At 37.1% G+C, this 19661-nt stretch overlaps 1 protein-coding gene across 2 annotated transcripts in view; it reads left to right on the top strand.

Moving 5' to 3' along the window:
• Window positions 1–19661, top strand: part of LOC142625742 (uncharacterized) — a 40976-nt gene that overhangs the window by 6202 nt on the left and 15113 nt on the right. For both annotated transcript variants that reach the window (XM_075799452.1, XM_075799451.1), the window contains exons 5-10: window positions 2603–2756; window positions 2856–2994; window positions 10275–10368; window positions 10789–10923; window positions 12389–12489; window positions 16653–16766. In XM_075799452.1, coding sequence (XP_075655567.1) covers window positions 2603–2756; window positions 2856–2994; window positions 10275–10368; window positions 10789–10923; window positions 12389–12489; window positions 16653–16766 — 737 coding nt within the window. The remainder of the gene's footprint in view (window positions 1–2602; window positions 2757–2855; window positions 2995–10274; window positions 10369–10788; window positions 10924–12388; window positions 12490–16652; window positions 16767–19661) is intronic.

Here is a 19661-nt window from a genome sequence, read left to right as displayed (position 1 = left end):
CTTTTTAATATCTGTGCGGAGTCTTTCCTTCTCTAATTTCTCCTCACCCAATTAAGGAAATCTTTGTGCTTTAGCATCCAAGTCAGTCAACTTCCTCCATAAATTCTGTTTCCCTGTTGTGACATTGCCAAACTTCGTTTCATTCCATTGCTTTAAATCCGATTTCAGTGCTTTTAACTTCATGGCCAAAATATAACTAGGAGTCCCCTGAAAACAATAAGCTTACCACCAAGACTTCACCTTGTCCACAAAGCCCTCTGTCTTCAACTACATGTTTTCGAAACAAAAAGCTCTACACACCCATTTTGTTGATTCCCTCACTCTTAACTGAATAGGAATGTGATCCTATAAAACTCTAGGTAAGCTTCTTTGAGAGATGCAAGTACTCATCCCAATGGTGGGAGAAAAGAAAAGGATCAATTCTAGAACCTGAGGAAGAATTAGACCAAGTGAAAAGATGTTATGTGTAGTTCTAGTAGAAGTCGTATTTAAAATGTGCAAGTGACAACAGTGCAGCTATTATTTTATAGCTTGATATTTGATCATTGTCCTATTATGTTGGATTATGGGGTTTTGAGGAAAGGGAGCCCTTCAACTTTGAGAATATGTGGTGTATGCAGGTGGCATTGCTGAACAGGTGAAGGTTTGCTGGAGTAGCTATAATTTCAAGGCTTATCTGGTTTTTGTACTGCTAAGAATTTTAAAGCTTTCAAATATTATTTTCAGGAAATGCCAAAATGGATTAAGGAACTATTTGGAAATGTAAGGGCTTAGAAGGGGGAGACTATTAATCATCTCCTCCTACATTGTGTTTGGTCCATAGTTTAAGCTTTATTTGGTGTCTCATGATGGAAATATAATGGGTTAGAAAGGGGAGACTATTAACCGTCTTCTCCTGCATTGTGTTTGGCCATAGTTTAAGTTTTATTTGGTGTCTCTTGGGTCATGCCTTACTTGGAGAAAGATCTTCTAGCTGGTTGGAGTAGTGGTTTAATTGCCATCAAAGCAGACTTATTGTACACTGTTCCTTTATGTCTGTGGTGCATTTGGGAGAAGCCTAATTCTATGTCTTTGAAGGTATTGAATCCGTGTTACTTCAATTGAAGTTCTTTTTCTTAGATCTTGCATTTTGATTGGTTAAAAAATATTGGGGATCTTAGTTGTTCTTCTTTTTTGGAGTTCCTCAATCTTAGTAATTAGAGGCTTTAATTTTGTTGTGTAGTTCTTGTATACTTCCTGTGTACTTGGACTTTTGCCCTTTCTCTTTCATTAAAATTTTATTAATTATAAAAAAAAAAATCCATTTTGGTTTCTTGAAGTCACACCACATCACATCTCCATTCTTTTATCATGTTCTTCACCACCACTCTTTTATTGGGGTCATGCAAGCCGCTCACATTCCAGGACATTAAAAATCGCTTCTTGGGAATATATCAACAGTGCTTGTGATGTTGGGAAGTTTTGGAGGTTGTTGTGTTATAGAAAGTTTGAGGTAGCCTCTTTTACTGCTTTGAGAGGAAATAGTGATGTCATTTTTTTTGGAGGAGAGAGCATGAAGGCAATGTTGGGTAGATTGTGGCTGGTTTAGGGTTAAGAGAATTTTGGAATTAAGGTTTAAAACTTAGCAAGAAAGGAAAGGTTCAAAAATGGCTAGTGTTTTGGTAGAGAAAAGGGAAGTTTTTATTTTGGATTGCAAAAAAGGAGAGAAAAGGTGAGAAAAACTAAGATTGAATTTGTCTATTGAGTTGCAGAAATTATAGTTAGATCATATCTTACTTTAATGTCCTATTGCTGTGGATTTGTGGTCTATGGTGTTGGGTTTATTTGGAGTTTGTTGGGTCGCTGGATGAATTGTTAGCTTGTTGGCTGTTTGTTTTCAGCATCTTCAACATGTTCAATTGTGGATGGCTGCCCTGCATTGCTTGGTCTCAAATTATTTATCTTAAGGACTTTGTTGGATTGGATGTCAGTTTTGCATAGTTAGTATTTATGATGCATTATTGTTTTGATTGATTGTATGGTCCCAAGTTGCCATACTATGTGTATACTCTATTTTTTTATAGCAATAAAAATTGCCTTACTTATTAATATTTTTTTTTTGTTGCAGAAATTGTAGTTCTATTCTATCCCCTGATTTGAAAACTAAAATTAATTTATAAAATAAGGACTTCAATGAAATATTTTTTTATAAATACTTGTAATTAGAGCTTGTTAGAAAGAGCATTTTGGGCAACAAGGTATTAATATTTGGAATGAAATACACTGTTTTATGGTGAAGAACGACTCATTAATGGCCTTTTGCATTCTACTGTGTTAAGCTTTCTTTTTGAGAGCATGTATATCTACTGTAGGTATTTCTCCTCTTTTTTTTCCCTGATTTTATTGATAGTATATATCTTAGACTGTAATTGTTGAAAGATTCTCATGTAAATTTCTTGTGTACCTTATTTATCTTATCTTGCTGAAGTGACAAATAGATATGATAGATATCAATAAATTGTTGTTCTCGTCTAGAATGATTGGGTTTGTAAATTTAATTGGACTCTGGTATACTCCTTTTCCTGCTTCCCCGTATTTGATTTCTTGACATACGAGTGCACAGGTCCCTATCATTGTTGGTTGAATTTTGGTGAAAGCAAGGATTCCTTCAAGAGAGTTGGAACCTTCTTGGTTGTTGCTGGACAGTTTCTTGAAAATTCAATAATTGACTCAAACTCTCTCTCTATGCTTTTAAAAGTAAAGTCACTTCAGCAAAGGTAGAATAAGTTCATATAGTTATTTCTTTCCAGTTAAGTTGGGTGAATTTATTATTCTAAAGTTTCTCCTGACTCCTTCTCCCTCTTTCCCTGTTCTAGGTTCCCTCAGCTTCATATTATGGGTCTTCAGTGTGGCAGTTCAGTTTGCTCTCCTATTGATCAAAGTCACCTAGTCCAACTAATAATGAAGGAATACATCACATTTCCAATTTTATTGTCTAACAAGACATTTCCTGAGGTGAAGTATAAATTCTTTGTTCAGATTTTAGGCTATATTAAGACCTTTTGAGTGCAAAAAGTGTCGCATTCATTATGTTGTATTAGGCTGGCTAACTTTTTCTGGTTGAACTTTATTTCCTGGCCTTGTTGTTGGGTAAAATGGCATTAGTAAAGACCTCCAGTCATGCATGCAATGTTCATAGTTTTATAAGTTGGAGAGTAAAAGGAACCAGAAAAAGAGAGATGTTCAAGATTTTAAGGTACAGAGTAGTGGTTGGAGACTTAGGATGAGCTGTAGACCTAGATATTCTAGGTTCAATCCCCAGGAGGAGTTCCCCTGGATAACTTGATAGTTGATACATGATTATGGAAGGTGGGGTCATGTATCCGTGGTGATGTTCCATATCATATAAAAAAAATTATTAAAAATCTAAGTAGATGATAATTATTAAAAATATAGATATATAGAGTGCCATATATACAAGAAGATCACCTTAGTTTTTTTTTTTTTTTTTGACAAGTAAAGAAAATTTTATTCAAATTCATAAAAAGGAGCCACCCAAGTATACTACAGGGAACCAAAACAATCAAATAAACCAAAAACCATAGACCACAAATCCATAGCAATTGGACAATGAAGGAAGAGATGGTCAACCGATTCACCATTACGCTTGCACATAAAACACAAATCTAATATCCAAACCTTTCTTTTTCGTAAATTGTCAATCGTCAAGCATTTCCCTAAAAAAAGAAAGCTACTCGAGAAGGGGTCTTCTGCTTCCAAATACTTTTCCATGGAAAACAACTATCATTAGAGCCCACTAGAAGACTATAATAATTGTTAACATTGAACCCCTTATTTCTATCTGGTTTCCAACACATCTTATCTTACCAAAACCCCTTACTGAAGAGCTGTAAATGGTATCCATGAAGCTTGACACAACCTCTAATTCCCAAGCATGAACACCCCTAAAGAAACTTACATCCCAAAAAATTACCCCATTAGCGGACTTCATAAGCTCAGTCATACTTGTCTCCTTATCTCGGAAAAATCGAAACAATTTAGGATAGTTGGCTGCAAGAGATGTCTCCCCACACCAACGACAATGCCAAAACTTCACCCTTGACCCATCACTAATATCATACAGAATGTAATATGAAAAAGAAGGTCATCCTTGACTAATATTTTTTCACAAACCAACACCATAAGGACCCAAAACAAATCTGGTACACCAATCACCCCATACACATCCATATTTCACCTCTATCACTTGCCTCCAAAGTAGACTAGCCACTACTAATAGTCTTCCATAAACTCACCCCCTAGGAGCCTGGAACAGAATTAGAGCACCAACCTCCCTCCTCACTTCCATATTTAACCCTTATAACCCTTCTCCATAATGTTTCTCTCTCATACCCAAATCTCCACAACAATTTTCTCAATAGTGCTTCATTAAAATATCTCAAATTTTGAATTGCTAGACCCCTAGACTGGATAGGAGAGCATACCTTATACCAATTCATCAAGTGACGTTTTGAATCATCTCTCAAACCACTCCATAGAAAATTTGGTTGAAGTTGTTCTTTACAATTCACTATTTTTCTGCCAGAATTGGGAAAAAGGGAAAGGAGATAAATAGGTAAATTGGGTAAGGTACTTTTTATGAGAGCAAGTCTACCCCCTTTGGAGAGATACAACCCTCTCTATCTGCTAACCTCCTTTCCACCTCTTAGTTATCCTAGTAATATCATATTTTATTGAATTAGATTGAAACATATGCATGATTGTCAAAATTTCATTTGGAAGCGTAGGATCCTATGACCCCATTTTACCTAAATGATCCAAATTGCACAAGGATCTGGGCAGTATTAGTTGGATTGTGTAGGATCCTGTTCCTATTATCCAAGCCTTTGTGAGCTTATTTAGATTTATTTTTACTTCAGGCTAAATAATCTTGGATTGGGTTGATTAAGTCTTATATATTTAAGTGGTTTACAAAAAATAGCTTATTAGACATTGCTTTAACAAAAAAAGCCCTATAGTAAATCATCTTTAGCCGCCAATGAGTTATATAGGTGGTTTTGACCAAAAACCAAAAATTAGCTCATTAGACATGGCTCAAACACAAAAGTGCCCTATAGTAAAATCATCTTTCACCTCCAATGAGTTATATACTCAACTAGCACTTTCTTTAGGCATAATAAATGGTTGGATGGTGGGCTTCTGGGGTTCAAGACAGAAGATGGTTGTTTGTGAATGGGGAGGAATTCACAAACTAGACACATATTAACTGAAAAGTAGTAGCTTCCTATCAATAATTATACATTGAAGATGGAGATCGACTTCCCTTGCTGGGTGGTTTGCCTTTTTCTTCCATTGAGGAAGAGGAGGCCAATTGGCTGGATAGAGGCTTCGCAAAGGAGGAAGTGTTTGATGCAGAAAAAAACATGAGTGGTGACAAAGCTTTAGCAACAAATGATTTCTCAATGGTGTTCTTCTAGTCTTCTTGGAGCATTTTGAAGCAGGGCATCATGAAAGTTTTTCATTATTATTTTCATGAATATGCTGCGTTTGAGAAAAGCATCAATGGCACTTTCATTGCTCATATTCCCCCCCTCCCCCCCAAAAAAAAATCAGGGGCTTTGGAGATTAAGGATTTTTGGCCTTAATCATTGGGGTCTACAAAATCATGGCCAAAGTATTATCTAATAGGTTGAAGATGGTGTTGGAGAAAGCGGTGTCTAACTCATTTTTGTTAGAGGGAAACAGATCTTGGATTCAGTTTTTATTGCCAATGCATGTTCAAATAGTAGGTTGAAATCCGGTGTGCCATGGCTGTTGTGCATGTTAGACTTGGAGAAATCCTATGATCATGTGCATTGGAATTTTTGTATTTATCTCCAAAAAAAAAAAAATTTTGGGGGTAAGGCTGTCTAATAGGACCTCTCTTAGACCCTGCAAAAGTGGGAGCTTTGTGCACTAGGTACAATATTCTTATATATTGCAAAGATTTGGGTTTAGTCCTCGGTGGAGGAGGTGGATTTATGCATGGATCTCCATAGTTTGGTTTTAAATTTTGGTAAATGTTAGTTTGAGCGGGTTTTTTTTTTTTTTTTTCCCAAAGTTCTTGGGGGTTGAGACAAGGAAATCCGTTATCTTCATTGTTATTTATCATCATTATAGAGGCTTTGAGTAGGTTGTTGGAGAGGGCAGTGGGAGGGCATTACCTGTTGGGATTTACTGTGGGATGCATATCTTATAATGTGATCACAATATCCTATCTTCTTTTTGCTGATAATATGTTAATATTTTGTGAGGTTGACTATGAACAAATGTGGGATTTGAACAGTGTGTATGTGTTTACAAGCAGTCTCTGGTCTAAAGATAAAATTGGGGAAATTCAAGCTGGTTTTGGTAGGTGATGTGTCGAATGTTGAAGCTTTAGTTGGTAGTTTAGGTTGCAAGGCTTCTAAGTTATTGATTAGAAATCTGGGTCTTCCTCTAGGATCTGCCTTAAAAGAAAAGGCTGTGTGGAATTCCATGCTTCATAAGATGGAATGATGATTGGCTGGTTGGAAAAGAATATGTCTCTCTAGGGGAGGCCTAGTGACACTAATAAAGAGCACCTTATCCAACCTCCCAACCTATTACTTAACTATTTCCTATTTCTATAGGGTTGCTTGTTGGGTAGAGAAGCTCTAAAGGGATTTCTTGTGGGGTGGATTTGGCGATGAGTTCAAGTATCATCCGGTTAGTTGGAGATGTGTGTGTGAGCCCCTTCAAAGTAGTGTTTTGGCTATCAGGAATTTACTTTTGTTCAATTAGGCGTTGCTAAGGAAGTGGCTATGGAGATATGCAATTGAGAGAGAGGCTTTGTGGAGGATTGTGGTGCAGCACAAATATGAAAGCATGTGGGGAAGACAGCGCTCAAACAAAACTCAAGGTCCATATGGGTAGTCTTTGCAAATTCATAAGGGTTGGGGAAAGCTTTTACCAGTTTACTAGTTTCAAGGTAGGCAATGACTTTTTTTTTAAGTTTGGGCATATCTCTTGGTATGACGGACAACCATTACAAGAGAGGTTCTCAAATCTATTCAGTATTGCAAGAGACAAGGATGCTGCAGTGGTAGTCTTTTAAGGTATGATTGGGACTCTTATTCATTGGGATATTACTTTGTTAGATAGGTTCATGATTAGGAACTGTAGTTGGTGGCCTCTTTTATGGATTTCCTTTATTCAGGGCAGATAAGGTAGGGTGGGGTGGATAGTCTGCATTGGAATCCTTCTTCACAGAATCTCTTTGAGGTTAAGATCTTATTACTTTTTGCACCCCAATTGCCTTTACCCTGGAGGAGTCTATGGAAGCCTAAAGTTCCTCCTAAGGTCGACTTTTTTCATTTGGACAACAACTTTGGGGAGAATTCTAACTATTGACAACCTCAAGAAGTGTCAAATAATTGTTATTGATTGGTGCTATATGTATAGGGGGGATGTGGAGACTACCGATCATATGCTCCATTGCCCTATTGCTCACAAACTTTGGAGTATGGCATTGGATTTTTTTTCAAAATAACCAAATCCCTCAAACAATTTTATTAGTTAGCAAGGTTTTGAAACTATTTAGCAATCTAACAAATTGAGTCTGTTAGGGTTGATTTTGATTTTTGAAATCGAGTATCACGGAGTCGATTTGTATGTGGAAATCGAGTCTATGAGACTCGAGTTTTGCAACAAAACCCTAGAAATCATAAAACACTATACACAAGCAAAAAACAAAGATCAACAAAAAAGTAGAGAAATAGGAACCCAAAACAAAAACCAATGAAGACAAAAAAGCAGAGAGATCAAACAGAAACCCAAAACAAGAAGACAAAAAACAAAGAAAGAGGAACCCAGAATTTGCTGAAGATCAGAGGGCGTGGGTTTGTTAAAGATCGTGTGGCATAGGTTTGTGGGATCTACAAAAAACAGAGAGATTTGGGTTTGTTGTTTTTGCTGAAGATCAGAGGGCGTGGTTGAACATCGTGTGGAACCTGGGTTTCAATATGGAACTCGAGTGTTTCACTCTCGAGTATGAAACTCGAGTGTGAAACACTCGATTTCCAACTGCAACTCGACTCTCATTAACTCGATTTCAAAGAGCAAAATCGACTGTAAGGGACTCGATTTGTTAGATTGCTAAATAGTTTCAAAACCTTGCTAACTAATGAAATTGTTTGAAGGATTTGGTTATTTTGAAAAAAAATCCTATGGCATTCTCTATTTTCGAAGTTTAGAGGGTTATGCCTAAGGATGTTGTGGAGCTTTAGCAAGCTGGCAAGGAAAGTTTAGTAGGTGTCAGTTTGGCGATTTGGAGAGTGATCTCACATTGTCTCATGTGGGGCATTTGGCAAGAGCAGAATGCTGCAAGGAAATCACTTTGTTGCTTTCTTTCTATGTTTTATTCTTTTGGGTAAATTGTGAAGTACACCCCTCAAATTTGGGGTTACTAGGATTTTACACCCTGAAGTTTGAGAAGTTAGATCTTACACCCTAAAGTTTGGTTCCTGATGCGAACCTCAATCGACACGCTTTGAGACTTAACAAAAATATTGGAATATTTACCTAGGAAAGCTAAAATTCAGATTTTGATAGAACCCTGACCCAACGTTTATAAGTGAAACGCGAACCAAAGGTATAAGTAACAGACCTTGACCCAATGATTATAATTGAATCACGAACCGAAGGTATAAAGTTTGAACGCCACAAAGAAGAATCCTTGATAAGTTCACAGTTCCTGAAGAACCAAAAGAAAAACAAAGCCTCACCTTTTCTGATTTTTATTCAATAATATATGAAAAACGTTTACAGACTTAATAGCCTATTTAAGGGCTCCATAAAACTTGACAGACAAGAAAATATATTCTAAAATAACTCCTAATTGATACTTTACCATATCAGGAATCAAATTTGACCTAAAAACAAGGAATTAAATCACCTAAACCTAAAATAATGTTTTTACATAAAAATACCAAAAATAATAAATTACAATAATTAAACAGTAAATTGTGTCCTACATCAGTTCCATTAGCAAAACTCCACCCTCTGTTAGTTTAGACTGTTAAGTGACACACTGGCGTGCTGATGTGTTTATTTTTTGCCAAATCAGCCCTAAAACAATACTGTTTCACTTAAAACAAAAAAAAAGAGCTGGCACTGAGTCGTTTCGCCCAAACTAGAGGGGGAAAAAAAACTGGTGCCAGTACAACACTGTTTCAGCAACTCAACCTAAGTCTTAAATCAAAACCCCACACACCCCATGAACCTGATAGCAGAGCAGACCCATGAACCCAAATTAAAACCCATCTAGTGTTTTCTTAAAGCTTAAAGAAATTTGCAAAAGAAGACAGATAGGTGAAAATTTTCCTCCGTTTTCTATTTTCCTTTTAACTTGAAGAACGGAAAAAGACCCAAACCAAAAGAAAGAAAAGAGACAGAGATGAGAATTGAAGCAAATTGCAATCGACAAAGCTCCACTTAGCTTAGCATAAGCATAGCCACATTGACGTCAACCCCAATTCAACCATTCCCAGGGTAATGTGCACCCCTCTGATCAATCTTTATTCACACGCCACCTTTCCTTTCTCTTCCAATCCGATCACCAAAGCCCTAGATAGCAAAAACACACATACAAAACACATCAAATTCCAGTTCTTTTAGAGAAATAAAGTTTAATAAATGTTCATCATCATCAACTTATAGTATAGTTAAATTGAGAGAGAGAGAGAGAGAGAGAGAGAGAGAGAGAGAGAGATAGTTAGAGAGAGAGATCAAAGGACTCAGGGATCATTAAATTAGTTGGATGGGTTATGATATGGTTTTTGGGGTTTGAATTTGGGAGTAGGTTGAGTTACTAAGACGGTGTCATACTGGCACTAGATTTTATGTTTTTAGTTTGGGTGAAACGACTTTGTGCCAACTCTTCTTCCTCTTCTTCTTTTTCTTCTTTTTATTTTTTAATTATTATTATTTTTAAGTGAAACAGTGTCATTTTAGGGCTGATTTGGCAAAAAAATAAACACATCAACACACCAACGTGTCACTTAACAATCTAATCTAATAAAGGATGGAGTTTTGCCAACGGAACCAAATTTCAGGGTGTAAATCCAACTTTTCAATCTTTAGAGTGTAAAATCCAAGCAACTCTAAACTTCAAGGGTGTACTTTGCAATTTACCTTATTCTTTTTTAAACTTTAGATGATTTAGTGCTGTTGATAGTTGATTTCATTTACATCATTATTTTTGCTATTGTATGTAGGTGGCAAATGCTGCATGTTATATTCTCTTTAAAGATTCTAGGAGTAAAGTCTTTTACCATGAGAAGGGCCTAGATCTTAGAATTCTTAACAAAGGTATGCATGTTTGCTGATATCTTCCACACTGTAGCACTTTGTACTTCTTGTATTAAAAAATTTAAGCAGAAACATCCTCCAATTAATTATGTGAAATTATAAAGTATATTATAAATTGGTTTGTTATGTAATACCTCCTTTTGAATTTGATGTACTTCTCTGGTGGAGTTGCCCTTGCTTACGTTCTCTATTCCTGGTTGTGCTCCCTTGGGCTGTTTCCAATGAGTTTTCATGTTTTAACAAATTAAAATAATTTCAAATACCAGGGTCATTAATGCATTACCCTTTCTTTTTTGTCTTTTGTTTTTCTTGGTTAATTGTTATATACCATTATTGTTTACTTGATATGAAAACTTTTTGTTTTTGAAATGCATGGGAGATCTACATGAACGCATTTTCAATATGTGTGCTTGTTTGCAGCTGTTGAGGAGTTTGGTATGCAACCTGATGAGTCTAGGTTTGTCCATAACTTGAAAAGCACTTGGTTTAAGAAAGCTGAGATCACTAAGGAACTGTATTTATGTTCTTTGCGGAATTTGCTTCTGTACTTCCCAGGTAAAATGTTTCAAATCATGATTTGTATCTTCATGATATTCATCATGTGTACTAGGGTTCTTCTGCTTTCTTTTTCTTTTTCTTTTTTTTTCGTATTATTATCCTAGTACATGTGGAGTATACAAACAAATAGCAAAAAGAGATTTCTGAATTAAGCATACCAGGGCAGTATTTCCCTTACTAAAATTAAAGGGAAGCCTGGCTCCTAAGATGCTGCTTGCAAAAGATATCATTCTTGATCACTGCTTTAATTTCCACTTACATCTGAATTTGGATATTCTTATAGACTACCTTTTTTGTCATGGAGAACCCTGAGTATTTATTGGTTATTCATGTTGATAAAAAATAAGACCAACCAATTTGTAGGATATTTTTATTTTGTCCTACCTTTAATGACCATCTCATCCTCTTATTGTGGCATGATTGGAAGATTGTTATTGTTATATCGTATGTAGAAGACTTGGTCTTTTATATACATATTTACATACATTCAAGAGTTGTATATATTTATGTACCATGACCGAGGGCATAAGTGCCACTAGGAGGCTTGAAGGAATTTTGACAATTATGTTGATAACCAGACATGGTAGCTATCATTTTCACTCACTTTGGGCTTTTCTGTTTTAGTAAATGGAAGTCGTGGTTCCGTAACTGTGCGTGTTCAAGATACCTTTTATACTACTTGCCTTTTCTTTTTGTTTGAAAAGTGGCATGTACAATATGTTATTGAACTAAGTGTATATTTTTGTGTGGGGAGGCTTGAAAGAATTTTGACAATTTTGTGTGCGTGCGTGTGTGTGTTTGTACTCACGTGTGACTTATACTTGCTTTTGTGTTCATAAAAGAGGCAAAATTTTATCCTAATCTAATGGTAACCATCAAACGCCATTTTGTATGTGTTTGACATTAGCTTATTTAGTTTTTTGCTGAAAGTATGCTAAAGTATTCTTATACTTCGAAAAAGTAAGGTTTTAAAAAATTGTATATAAAAGCTAAAAGCTAATAAAAAAAAGTTGTTGCCATGCCAAACACACTTTATCTTAGTGATGATTTTCCTGTTGACTTTTTAAATTTATTGTCTTCTTGTCCACCAAAAAATAGAAAAATTGAAATCACTTAAATCTAGGATTATTAGTCCGGGCTTGGATTAACTAATAAGAACATGGTGATATCATATATTTCAAGCTGTTGTTCAACATATTTCAGGATCAACTTGATACCTGTTATTTGAACAGTTTGACTTGACTTTTCATTGTCATTGAGATTTTAATAAACCTAAATTAGGTTTTGAATCAAGATCATGTCAAGGAAAAATCTTGAGATAATATGTAAATAATGAAAATTGGTTCAGTTGATTTTATTTTTCTTGTTTAGATCAGAAGTTGTGATGTGATCTTTACTAGTTCTTCATGCTGCGATAAAATACTTACCTAATTTTCTCAAAATCTGCCATTGTTTATTACAGGTTGCATCTCTGCTGATGAAAGTGGCAATCGTCTCTTCCTTTCAGACAGCAATCATCATCGAATAATCATATTAAATGTCAACGGAAAGATTTTGGATTGTGTATGTATGAAAACCTTTAAATGAGTTCATGTCAAAATGCAATTCAGTTTTAAGTCTTTCATTTACTGGTGGTGTTACTGTTTGGTTTTTTGTAACAAAATAAAATGGATATCCCAAATAACACACATATGACCATGAACGCACACAGTCACACTTGCACACACACAGGACAGGACCCTCACACGCATGCATGCACAAACAAATTTTACACGCATAACTTAATGCTAAAGGCAAGGGTTTGTTGCAAATATGAAATTAAAATAAGAATTGTTAATTCTCAAAAATGGAGTTGTTCATTTGATTTGACAACGTTATGAAGAATTACAATTGCCATGATCATCCCAGTTACCATAAATTAGGGAATACTCACACTTTTTTGTAGGAATGTTAATTCTCACATATCTTGTATGGAAATTACTAATCTGATATGTAATTCAACTTTTCTTTAGGAAGGTAACCATATTGAATTAATTTAGAAAAATAAAATTCTTATTTTCAACCAAAAATATTTTATCAATGTTTAAGGGTTTTTTTTTGGGGGGGGGGGGGGGTGGGGTAGAAAATTATCCATAAGGGTTAAATTGTTGATTTTATAGCTACTAAATGTATAAGATTATTTTAAACAATAAAAGTCACACTCTATAAAATTAAAAAAAAAAAAAAGAAGTTATACTTGTAAATATAGTGTTGTCTAAAAATACAATATAATTCAAATTCTTTTTCATAGTCAAAATCATTCAACTTCTAAGCATATTCAAACAAATAAGTGCTTCTAGATTTCTTGGAATGCATTTCCATACGTAATGTATGATTGTTCTTCTGGTTAAATTCTGTACGGGATATTCTTTCATGAGAGCTACAATGAAAAAGACGTGTGGGAGTCTATAAAGAAGAGCTGCCTATCTCAAGATTTTGTTATAGTATACACAAGTTAATTCTTTCTTTTCATTTCAAGACAAATACATAACAAGTTTGGTTTTTACAAAGCCACCTTTACTTTTATTCAACTATAGGCATTCAGCAACTAATCATTTGTGCAAAATTGACTGTCAAAAGACAGTAGTATAGGTTTGAAGACTGTTGTCTACTGAACTTTTGATACTGATTATTTGAGTTCTTTCAAAAAAGTTTGAGCCAGGAAGTTCATTTGGGGGACAAAAATTCCTCCCCATGGTCACTACTCTCATTGGACTTTAAAAAAAAAAAAAAAATTTATATTTGATTTTAAATGGATGGCCAATACTTCAAAATGAAGATAGGCAGAGTGACCGATGAAGTCCTAACCTTCAGCTATTTCGTATGATCAACACAAATCAAGGGCCAACTATCTTGTGATTGGTGTTGTGATGCTTCCAGGGAATAATTATTATATATACGAATGTTGTTGATTTTCTTTGAAGCTATTACGGGCTTGAAAGTCAATGTTGGTAAGAGTGAGATTGACGTAGGACAAGGGGGAACAACAAACTCTGATTTAGAACAACGAGGCAGATCTGGTATAGCTTGGGTTTTGAAGGATTATGGTTAGGTTTTGGTGGGGAATAGGCTATAAAACAATAGGGATTATAGGGTATTCAAAGGGGACAAGGATTAATAGGGTTTGGGAATGAAAGCAAAGGTGAAATTCAAGATTTAGGTTGCTGTGAACAATGATATAAACAGTAACCGTGAATAGTAAAATTAAAGAAAATAGATAAATTTAGGGAATCACACCTAGACTTCCTAAGCATCACACCTAGGGTTCCTTGGCATCATACCTCGGAGAAGGTTGCATCACACAAACCATAAAAGAAAGCATAGCCCTTAATTCTGAAAATATTCATTAATAATCAAACTAAATAACCAAACTAGGATTTCTTAAAACCCTAATAAGACTTGGACTTGGACTCCTTAAGCTTTTACTACTAAGCCCAACTAAATAACCAAACTTAAATAAAACCCAAAAGATGATCTAATGGACTGTTGGCATAGCCTATTCCAGAGTATTATGAAATTACAAAATTGCCCTTGATGCTTAAAATCAAATAAAATATAATAAATATGTCTTCTCATTGCCTCCTGCTTTAGAGATTGTTCTAGCTAGTGAGGTAGGGAATCTAAATGCTTTCACTCGTGTTTTAATGTTTTATGTTATAAGGTGGATAGCTTGTCTATGACTTATTTGGGTATGTCTCTTTCCCATTATAAGGATTCTTCTATTTGGAATCATATTTTAGAAAAAATGGAAAGGAGGATTTTGGGTTGGAAACGTCTATATTTGTCAAAAGGTGGCAGACTTACTTTGTTAAAAAGTGCTATTTCGAGCCTTCCTACCTATTTTTATCTTTGTTCAATATCCCTCAAGCTGTGGCGGCTAGACTACTAGAAAAGATTTAGATGAATTTTCTTTGGGGGGGCTTCTGAGGAAGCTTTTAAATATCCTTTAGTCGCTTGGAATAAGGTTTGTTTGCTGGTGGAAGTAGGTGGGCTGGTGATTCAGAGGATTGGATTGTTTAACCCAGCTTTGCTTGGAAAATGGTTATGGTGCTTCGGGAAGGAAAGTAATAGGTTATGGCGTCAGGTTATAGCAACTAAATATGGTGTGACTAGAGAAGGCTGGTGCACTAGAGATTTAAGAGGGAGTCATGGTTGTGGGATATGAAGAGTATTAAGGCAGGAGTAGTAGACAGGTAGTGTATGATATTGGCGAGGGTCATCGTATTTGATTCTGGTACAATCCTTGGAGTGGACATACTCCTCTAAAGGATTTGTTTCTAGATTTGTTTGCTTGTTCTCAATTTAAAGAAGCCCGAATTTCTAATTTGGTTGTTTTTACATTAGAGGGCTGAATTTCTAATTTGGTGTGTAAAGGTTCCTAAAAGGGTGTCTTTCTTTTCATGGACAACAGCTTGGGGAGGGATACTCATAATTGATAATCTTGTTCAGAGAGGGTAGTCCCTAGTTAATAAGTGTTGCTTATGATGGGGAATCTGTGAACCATCTTTTACTCCATTGTAAATTTGCTCATGCTTTATGGAGTGAAGTTTTTTAGGTGTTTAGGATCCAATGGGTGATGTCGAAGATGGTTAGTTCTCTTCGTTTTGCATGTAGGAATTGGTTTGGAAAGCACCTATCAACTACTTGGGATATGGTTCTAGCATGTTTAATGTGGTTAGTTTGGCAGGAACGTAATACCCATACCTTTGAAGATAAGGAGAGACCCTTAGATCTCTTAAAATCTCTTTTATTTGGTACTTGTTGGCATGGATTTGGGGTTTACACAATGTCTTTCCATTCCTGATTTTTTGCATTTTGTTAGCTTTAGCTCTTGTGTTCTACGTATTTGTTTCATGTTCAGAGTGTTCATCATCGTGAACACATTCATTTCATTTAATAAGTCTTATTACCTATTAGAAAAACTATTTTGTGATTTGTTGGCCCAAAAATTCTGTATTTACTATAAATAGACTGGGGCTTTGGTAACTAAAGGACATTCCTGATCATTCTCCTCTAATATGACACACTCTTTTCAAGTTATATGGATAATGGGATTAGTTGACTAGAGGCGGACCTGTTATTCTTTTAGAAGGAGAAGAATCAGAAAGATATGTGGACAACTTGAGAGCAAGCAAGACCAGTTTTATCTGACATGAAGGATTCTATAAAGAGAATTAGTGTGCTGGAGATTAATAAACTAAGAAAGAGACGGCCAAAAGGATCACTTGAGGAACTACTTCTTAGACTATCTTAGAATAAGAGAAGCAAACTTTTGAAATTACTTGAAGCCTGAAGCTGTTCCTGCAAGGCAAGGAAGCTTCTCTGTAAAGTGGCTTGCTCCTCCCACAGAACAATGCTCCTCAGAAATGCCCTTCTCTGAGCTGGGGCAAGACACCAGTGGGTCGTTTTCTGCTGGAATCCACTCCCCAAAGACTTGACCCCCCTTGTTAGGCAGTTCTACCATTCACCGAGTCAAACTCATTTGATTTTGTATACCAAGCAATTCAAGTTCCTAGTATGTAAATTTTTGTAATTTTTATGCAGTCCTCTATTTTATTTTAAATTTCATGATGCATTCAGATTACCCTTTTATTTTTCCTTCCCTTGGGTTCTGGTCATCCCAAATTTCGTCCCTGCAAGAATTTTTTTTTAAATCTATCTTCTGATATTCGTTATTTATGTGTCAGATTGGTTCTTCCCCTGGTTTTGAGGATGGAGCATTTGAGTCTGCCAAGTTGGTCCGTCCAGCAGCTTCACTTTATCATGCTGTAGATGATTGCCTATATTTTGTGGATTCAGAGGTATACTTTTGGAACTTATTGTATAACTAATTGTGATGTGACAGATTTTGTATCAAGACCCTTGAGTTCATATTCTAGGCAGATAAAACTGTGCTGATTGACAATTTCTTTAAGAACCCAGCCTTTTGAAACTTTTGTACAACTCCGCTGCACCAACTATCTGGTTATTGATGGATTCTGCCAGACTTTTAGAGGAAAAAAGTAACAGATATCATCTATAATAATAATCCTTCTCTACTTATTGTAAATGGACCACAATTTTTTGGTTTTTCATTTTAGATGTAAGGCAATAAAGACTACTGGTTGATCAACCAATTGCCATGTGAATGAGTATATGAGTAATGATATCAATAAGGTCATATAATCTGATAATGTTGCCTTAGTTTATTAGTTCACGAATCCTCTGATTGTGAATATGTTCTGATTGGCAACAGGTTTCTTGTGCCTTGTATTAGATGCCTTTTCACGGGAAATTTATTCTTACTAATATTTCACTGAGCAAGCTGAACTTAGATTAGGGAGGCCCGGCTACCTCGAATTAGCCAGAAATCCTGTTTTAGTTTCTATGTTTTAAGATTAGTATGGGGGGTTTCCGAAGTTTCTTTATTGAATCTAAATTGTTTCAGTTGGTGGTTGAGGAAGGAGGGAATGTTTTCTCCCTTCAGATCTTTGAACGGGGAAAATACTTTATGCAATCGGTGTTTATGGGCAAGAGTGCGGCTCTGTGGATGATGCGGAATTTGGAACACATTGTGATTGGGGTTAGTCCTAAGCAATTTTTCACGCTTAGGGAGGGCGCGACTGCGTACACCTTGCAACGGGGGTCCAATTCATTTGGGCAGTATGTTTCAGTGACAGAGCTTAAGGTTGGTGGGCGGCGGCGAACAATCATTATTCCTGCCGGTAAATTACAACAAGGATGGAGAGCTTTTGGGATTGAATTACGAAGGATGTTGGAACCTGCTCAATATGCATTGGGTGGATTGCAGTTTGTACCGTACAGGTCTAAGCATATCCCAAAGCATCATCCTAACAGGTCCTTTGTGGATGCTGTCAAAGCTCCTGTGCAGCCAATGTTGAAGCATGTTCAGCAGCCCCTCTATAAAGATAAGGTTAAGGCTGATAAGGTGAAGAGTACTGTGGAGATTTCAAGTGAAAAGTCTTCTACACAGGTTGTAGTATTTGAAACTCAGACGGATAGTTTTCTTCAGGCAGCCGTGGGTGGTGGTGAGGGTGGAGTAGGTGATATTAATGGTAAGAATAAAATTGAGGAGAAAATCCCGGAAGGAATTAATTGCAATATCCCGTTGAAGCCCAATTTGATTTCAAAAATGGTTGAGTTTGGAAAGTTGCGTGGTAATAGGAAGGGACGTTGGTGAGAGGGTTAGTTGTGAGTGTAAATGAAGATGGAAAGAGGCGGGTATCTTGGGATGCGGTTAAGGGAAATCGGCAAGTAGGCAAATGGGTACCAAGCACTAGTGTTTCTAATAATGTGGTGGGTACGGGCCCATCCAAGATAACGACCCCGGACTCGTTGGGTAATAAAGAACCCATTTTGGGCACAGGGTACGCTAAGCCCGTCTAATTATGAGGGCGGAGAAAGCTCATTCGGTGGGCCGAAAGATGCGGAGTCCTCTTGCCGAATGGGTTCACGGTGCCCGATCCGAGGTCGAAGTGAGCTCATTGCTACGAAGGTGCTTAGGTGCTCCGGAGCTAAACCCATCGCATCGGAGCTACCGAGTGAGGGGCATCGACGGTATCGGTGAGCCCATCCGGGACTTCCCGAGCCTCCGTGATGTCGCGACGGAATCGATGGTCACTTCCACCATCTCGGAACAACCTTCGTCATCGCCGACGGTATCGTTGGATGTAGTAGTGCGGAAGAGTGAGCTTAAAGGTGTTCGGCCAAGCTCGATGCGGACTAGAGCGGCCAACCACGGCCGACGGGACCGGCGGTGGTGGCCCGAGTCTCCCACGATCGAGGTGTCGGCGGCCGGTGCTCTGTGTGGGTCGCATTTGGTCGGTGGTGTCATCGGCCTATAAAACGGAGCGAGGGAATGAAGGTGGTAGACGATAGTGTCGAGTTGGTGTCTCATCTTCTTCGGGAGCATCGGAGGTTGGGGATGAGGAGTATATGGGTTTGGAAGGTTCGGGTATTGCGCTTTGAGGGAGTTCAATTGCAGCCCACTATAAGGGACTTGGTTGAAGACTTGGATAAGTCTTGGGGTAACTCCAAAGGCTGGATTTTACAAATGCGTGATGGCCGGCAGTAGTGCTCCCATTGTCGATGTATCGTTCTCCGGATTGTATGTCGGTACGCTCAAGTTTAGAGGGAGAAGGTGCACCGTGCTGTTTCTTGTAATGCGAAGGGAAGAGGGTTACTTGGGTAGATGAGAGTGAGGGGTTAGTAGATTCCTTGGTATGTGGTTCCGGGTTAGTAAATGAGTTGTGGGAGTCGATGGACGGTTGAGGTCTGTGAGGGAGGTGATGAGCCTTTAGTTGTGGTACCTTTGGCTTCGAAGGTCCGTTGGAGTTGGAGAATAGTCCTATGAAGGAAATTGGGTGTAAGGAGAGGGTGGATAGTTGTCAACTATCACAATGGGTAATCAATAGGATAAAGGCTTTCAAAAAATGCTGTGGGCACTTCCTGGAAGGTTTTGAGGAGCGATTACGGGATTGTTATTATCCATTGAGGCTAGTAAGAAAGATAGACGAAACTTGTGGTGGGTGATCAAAGAAGTTGGTTAAGTCCAGGTCGAAAAGGGCGGCGGGAGTTGAAGAATTCTTTGTCATCTTTACATGTTGAGTATGATACGAATAAAGTAAGGAGTGCAAGTTCCGAGCGGGCGGTAGTGTCTTATCAATGAATGTGAAGATTATTTCTTGGAATGTTAG

This window comes from Castanea sativa, chromosome 2, assembly GCF_040712315.1.
Source record: "Castanea sativa cultivar Marrone di Chiusa Pesio chromosome 2, ASM4071231v1".
Taxonomy (NCBI): Eukaryota; Viridiplantae; Streptophyta; class Magnoliopsida; order Fagales; family Fagaceae; genus Castanea; species Castanea sativa.
This window is presented reverse-complemented; position numbering and strand designations above follow the sequence as displayed.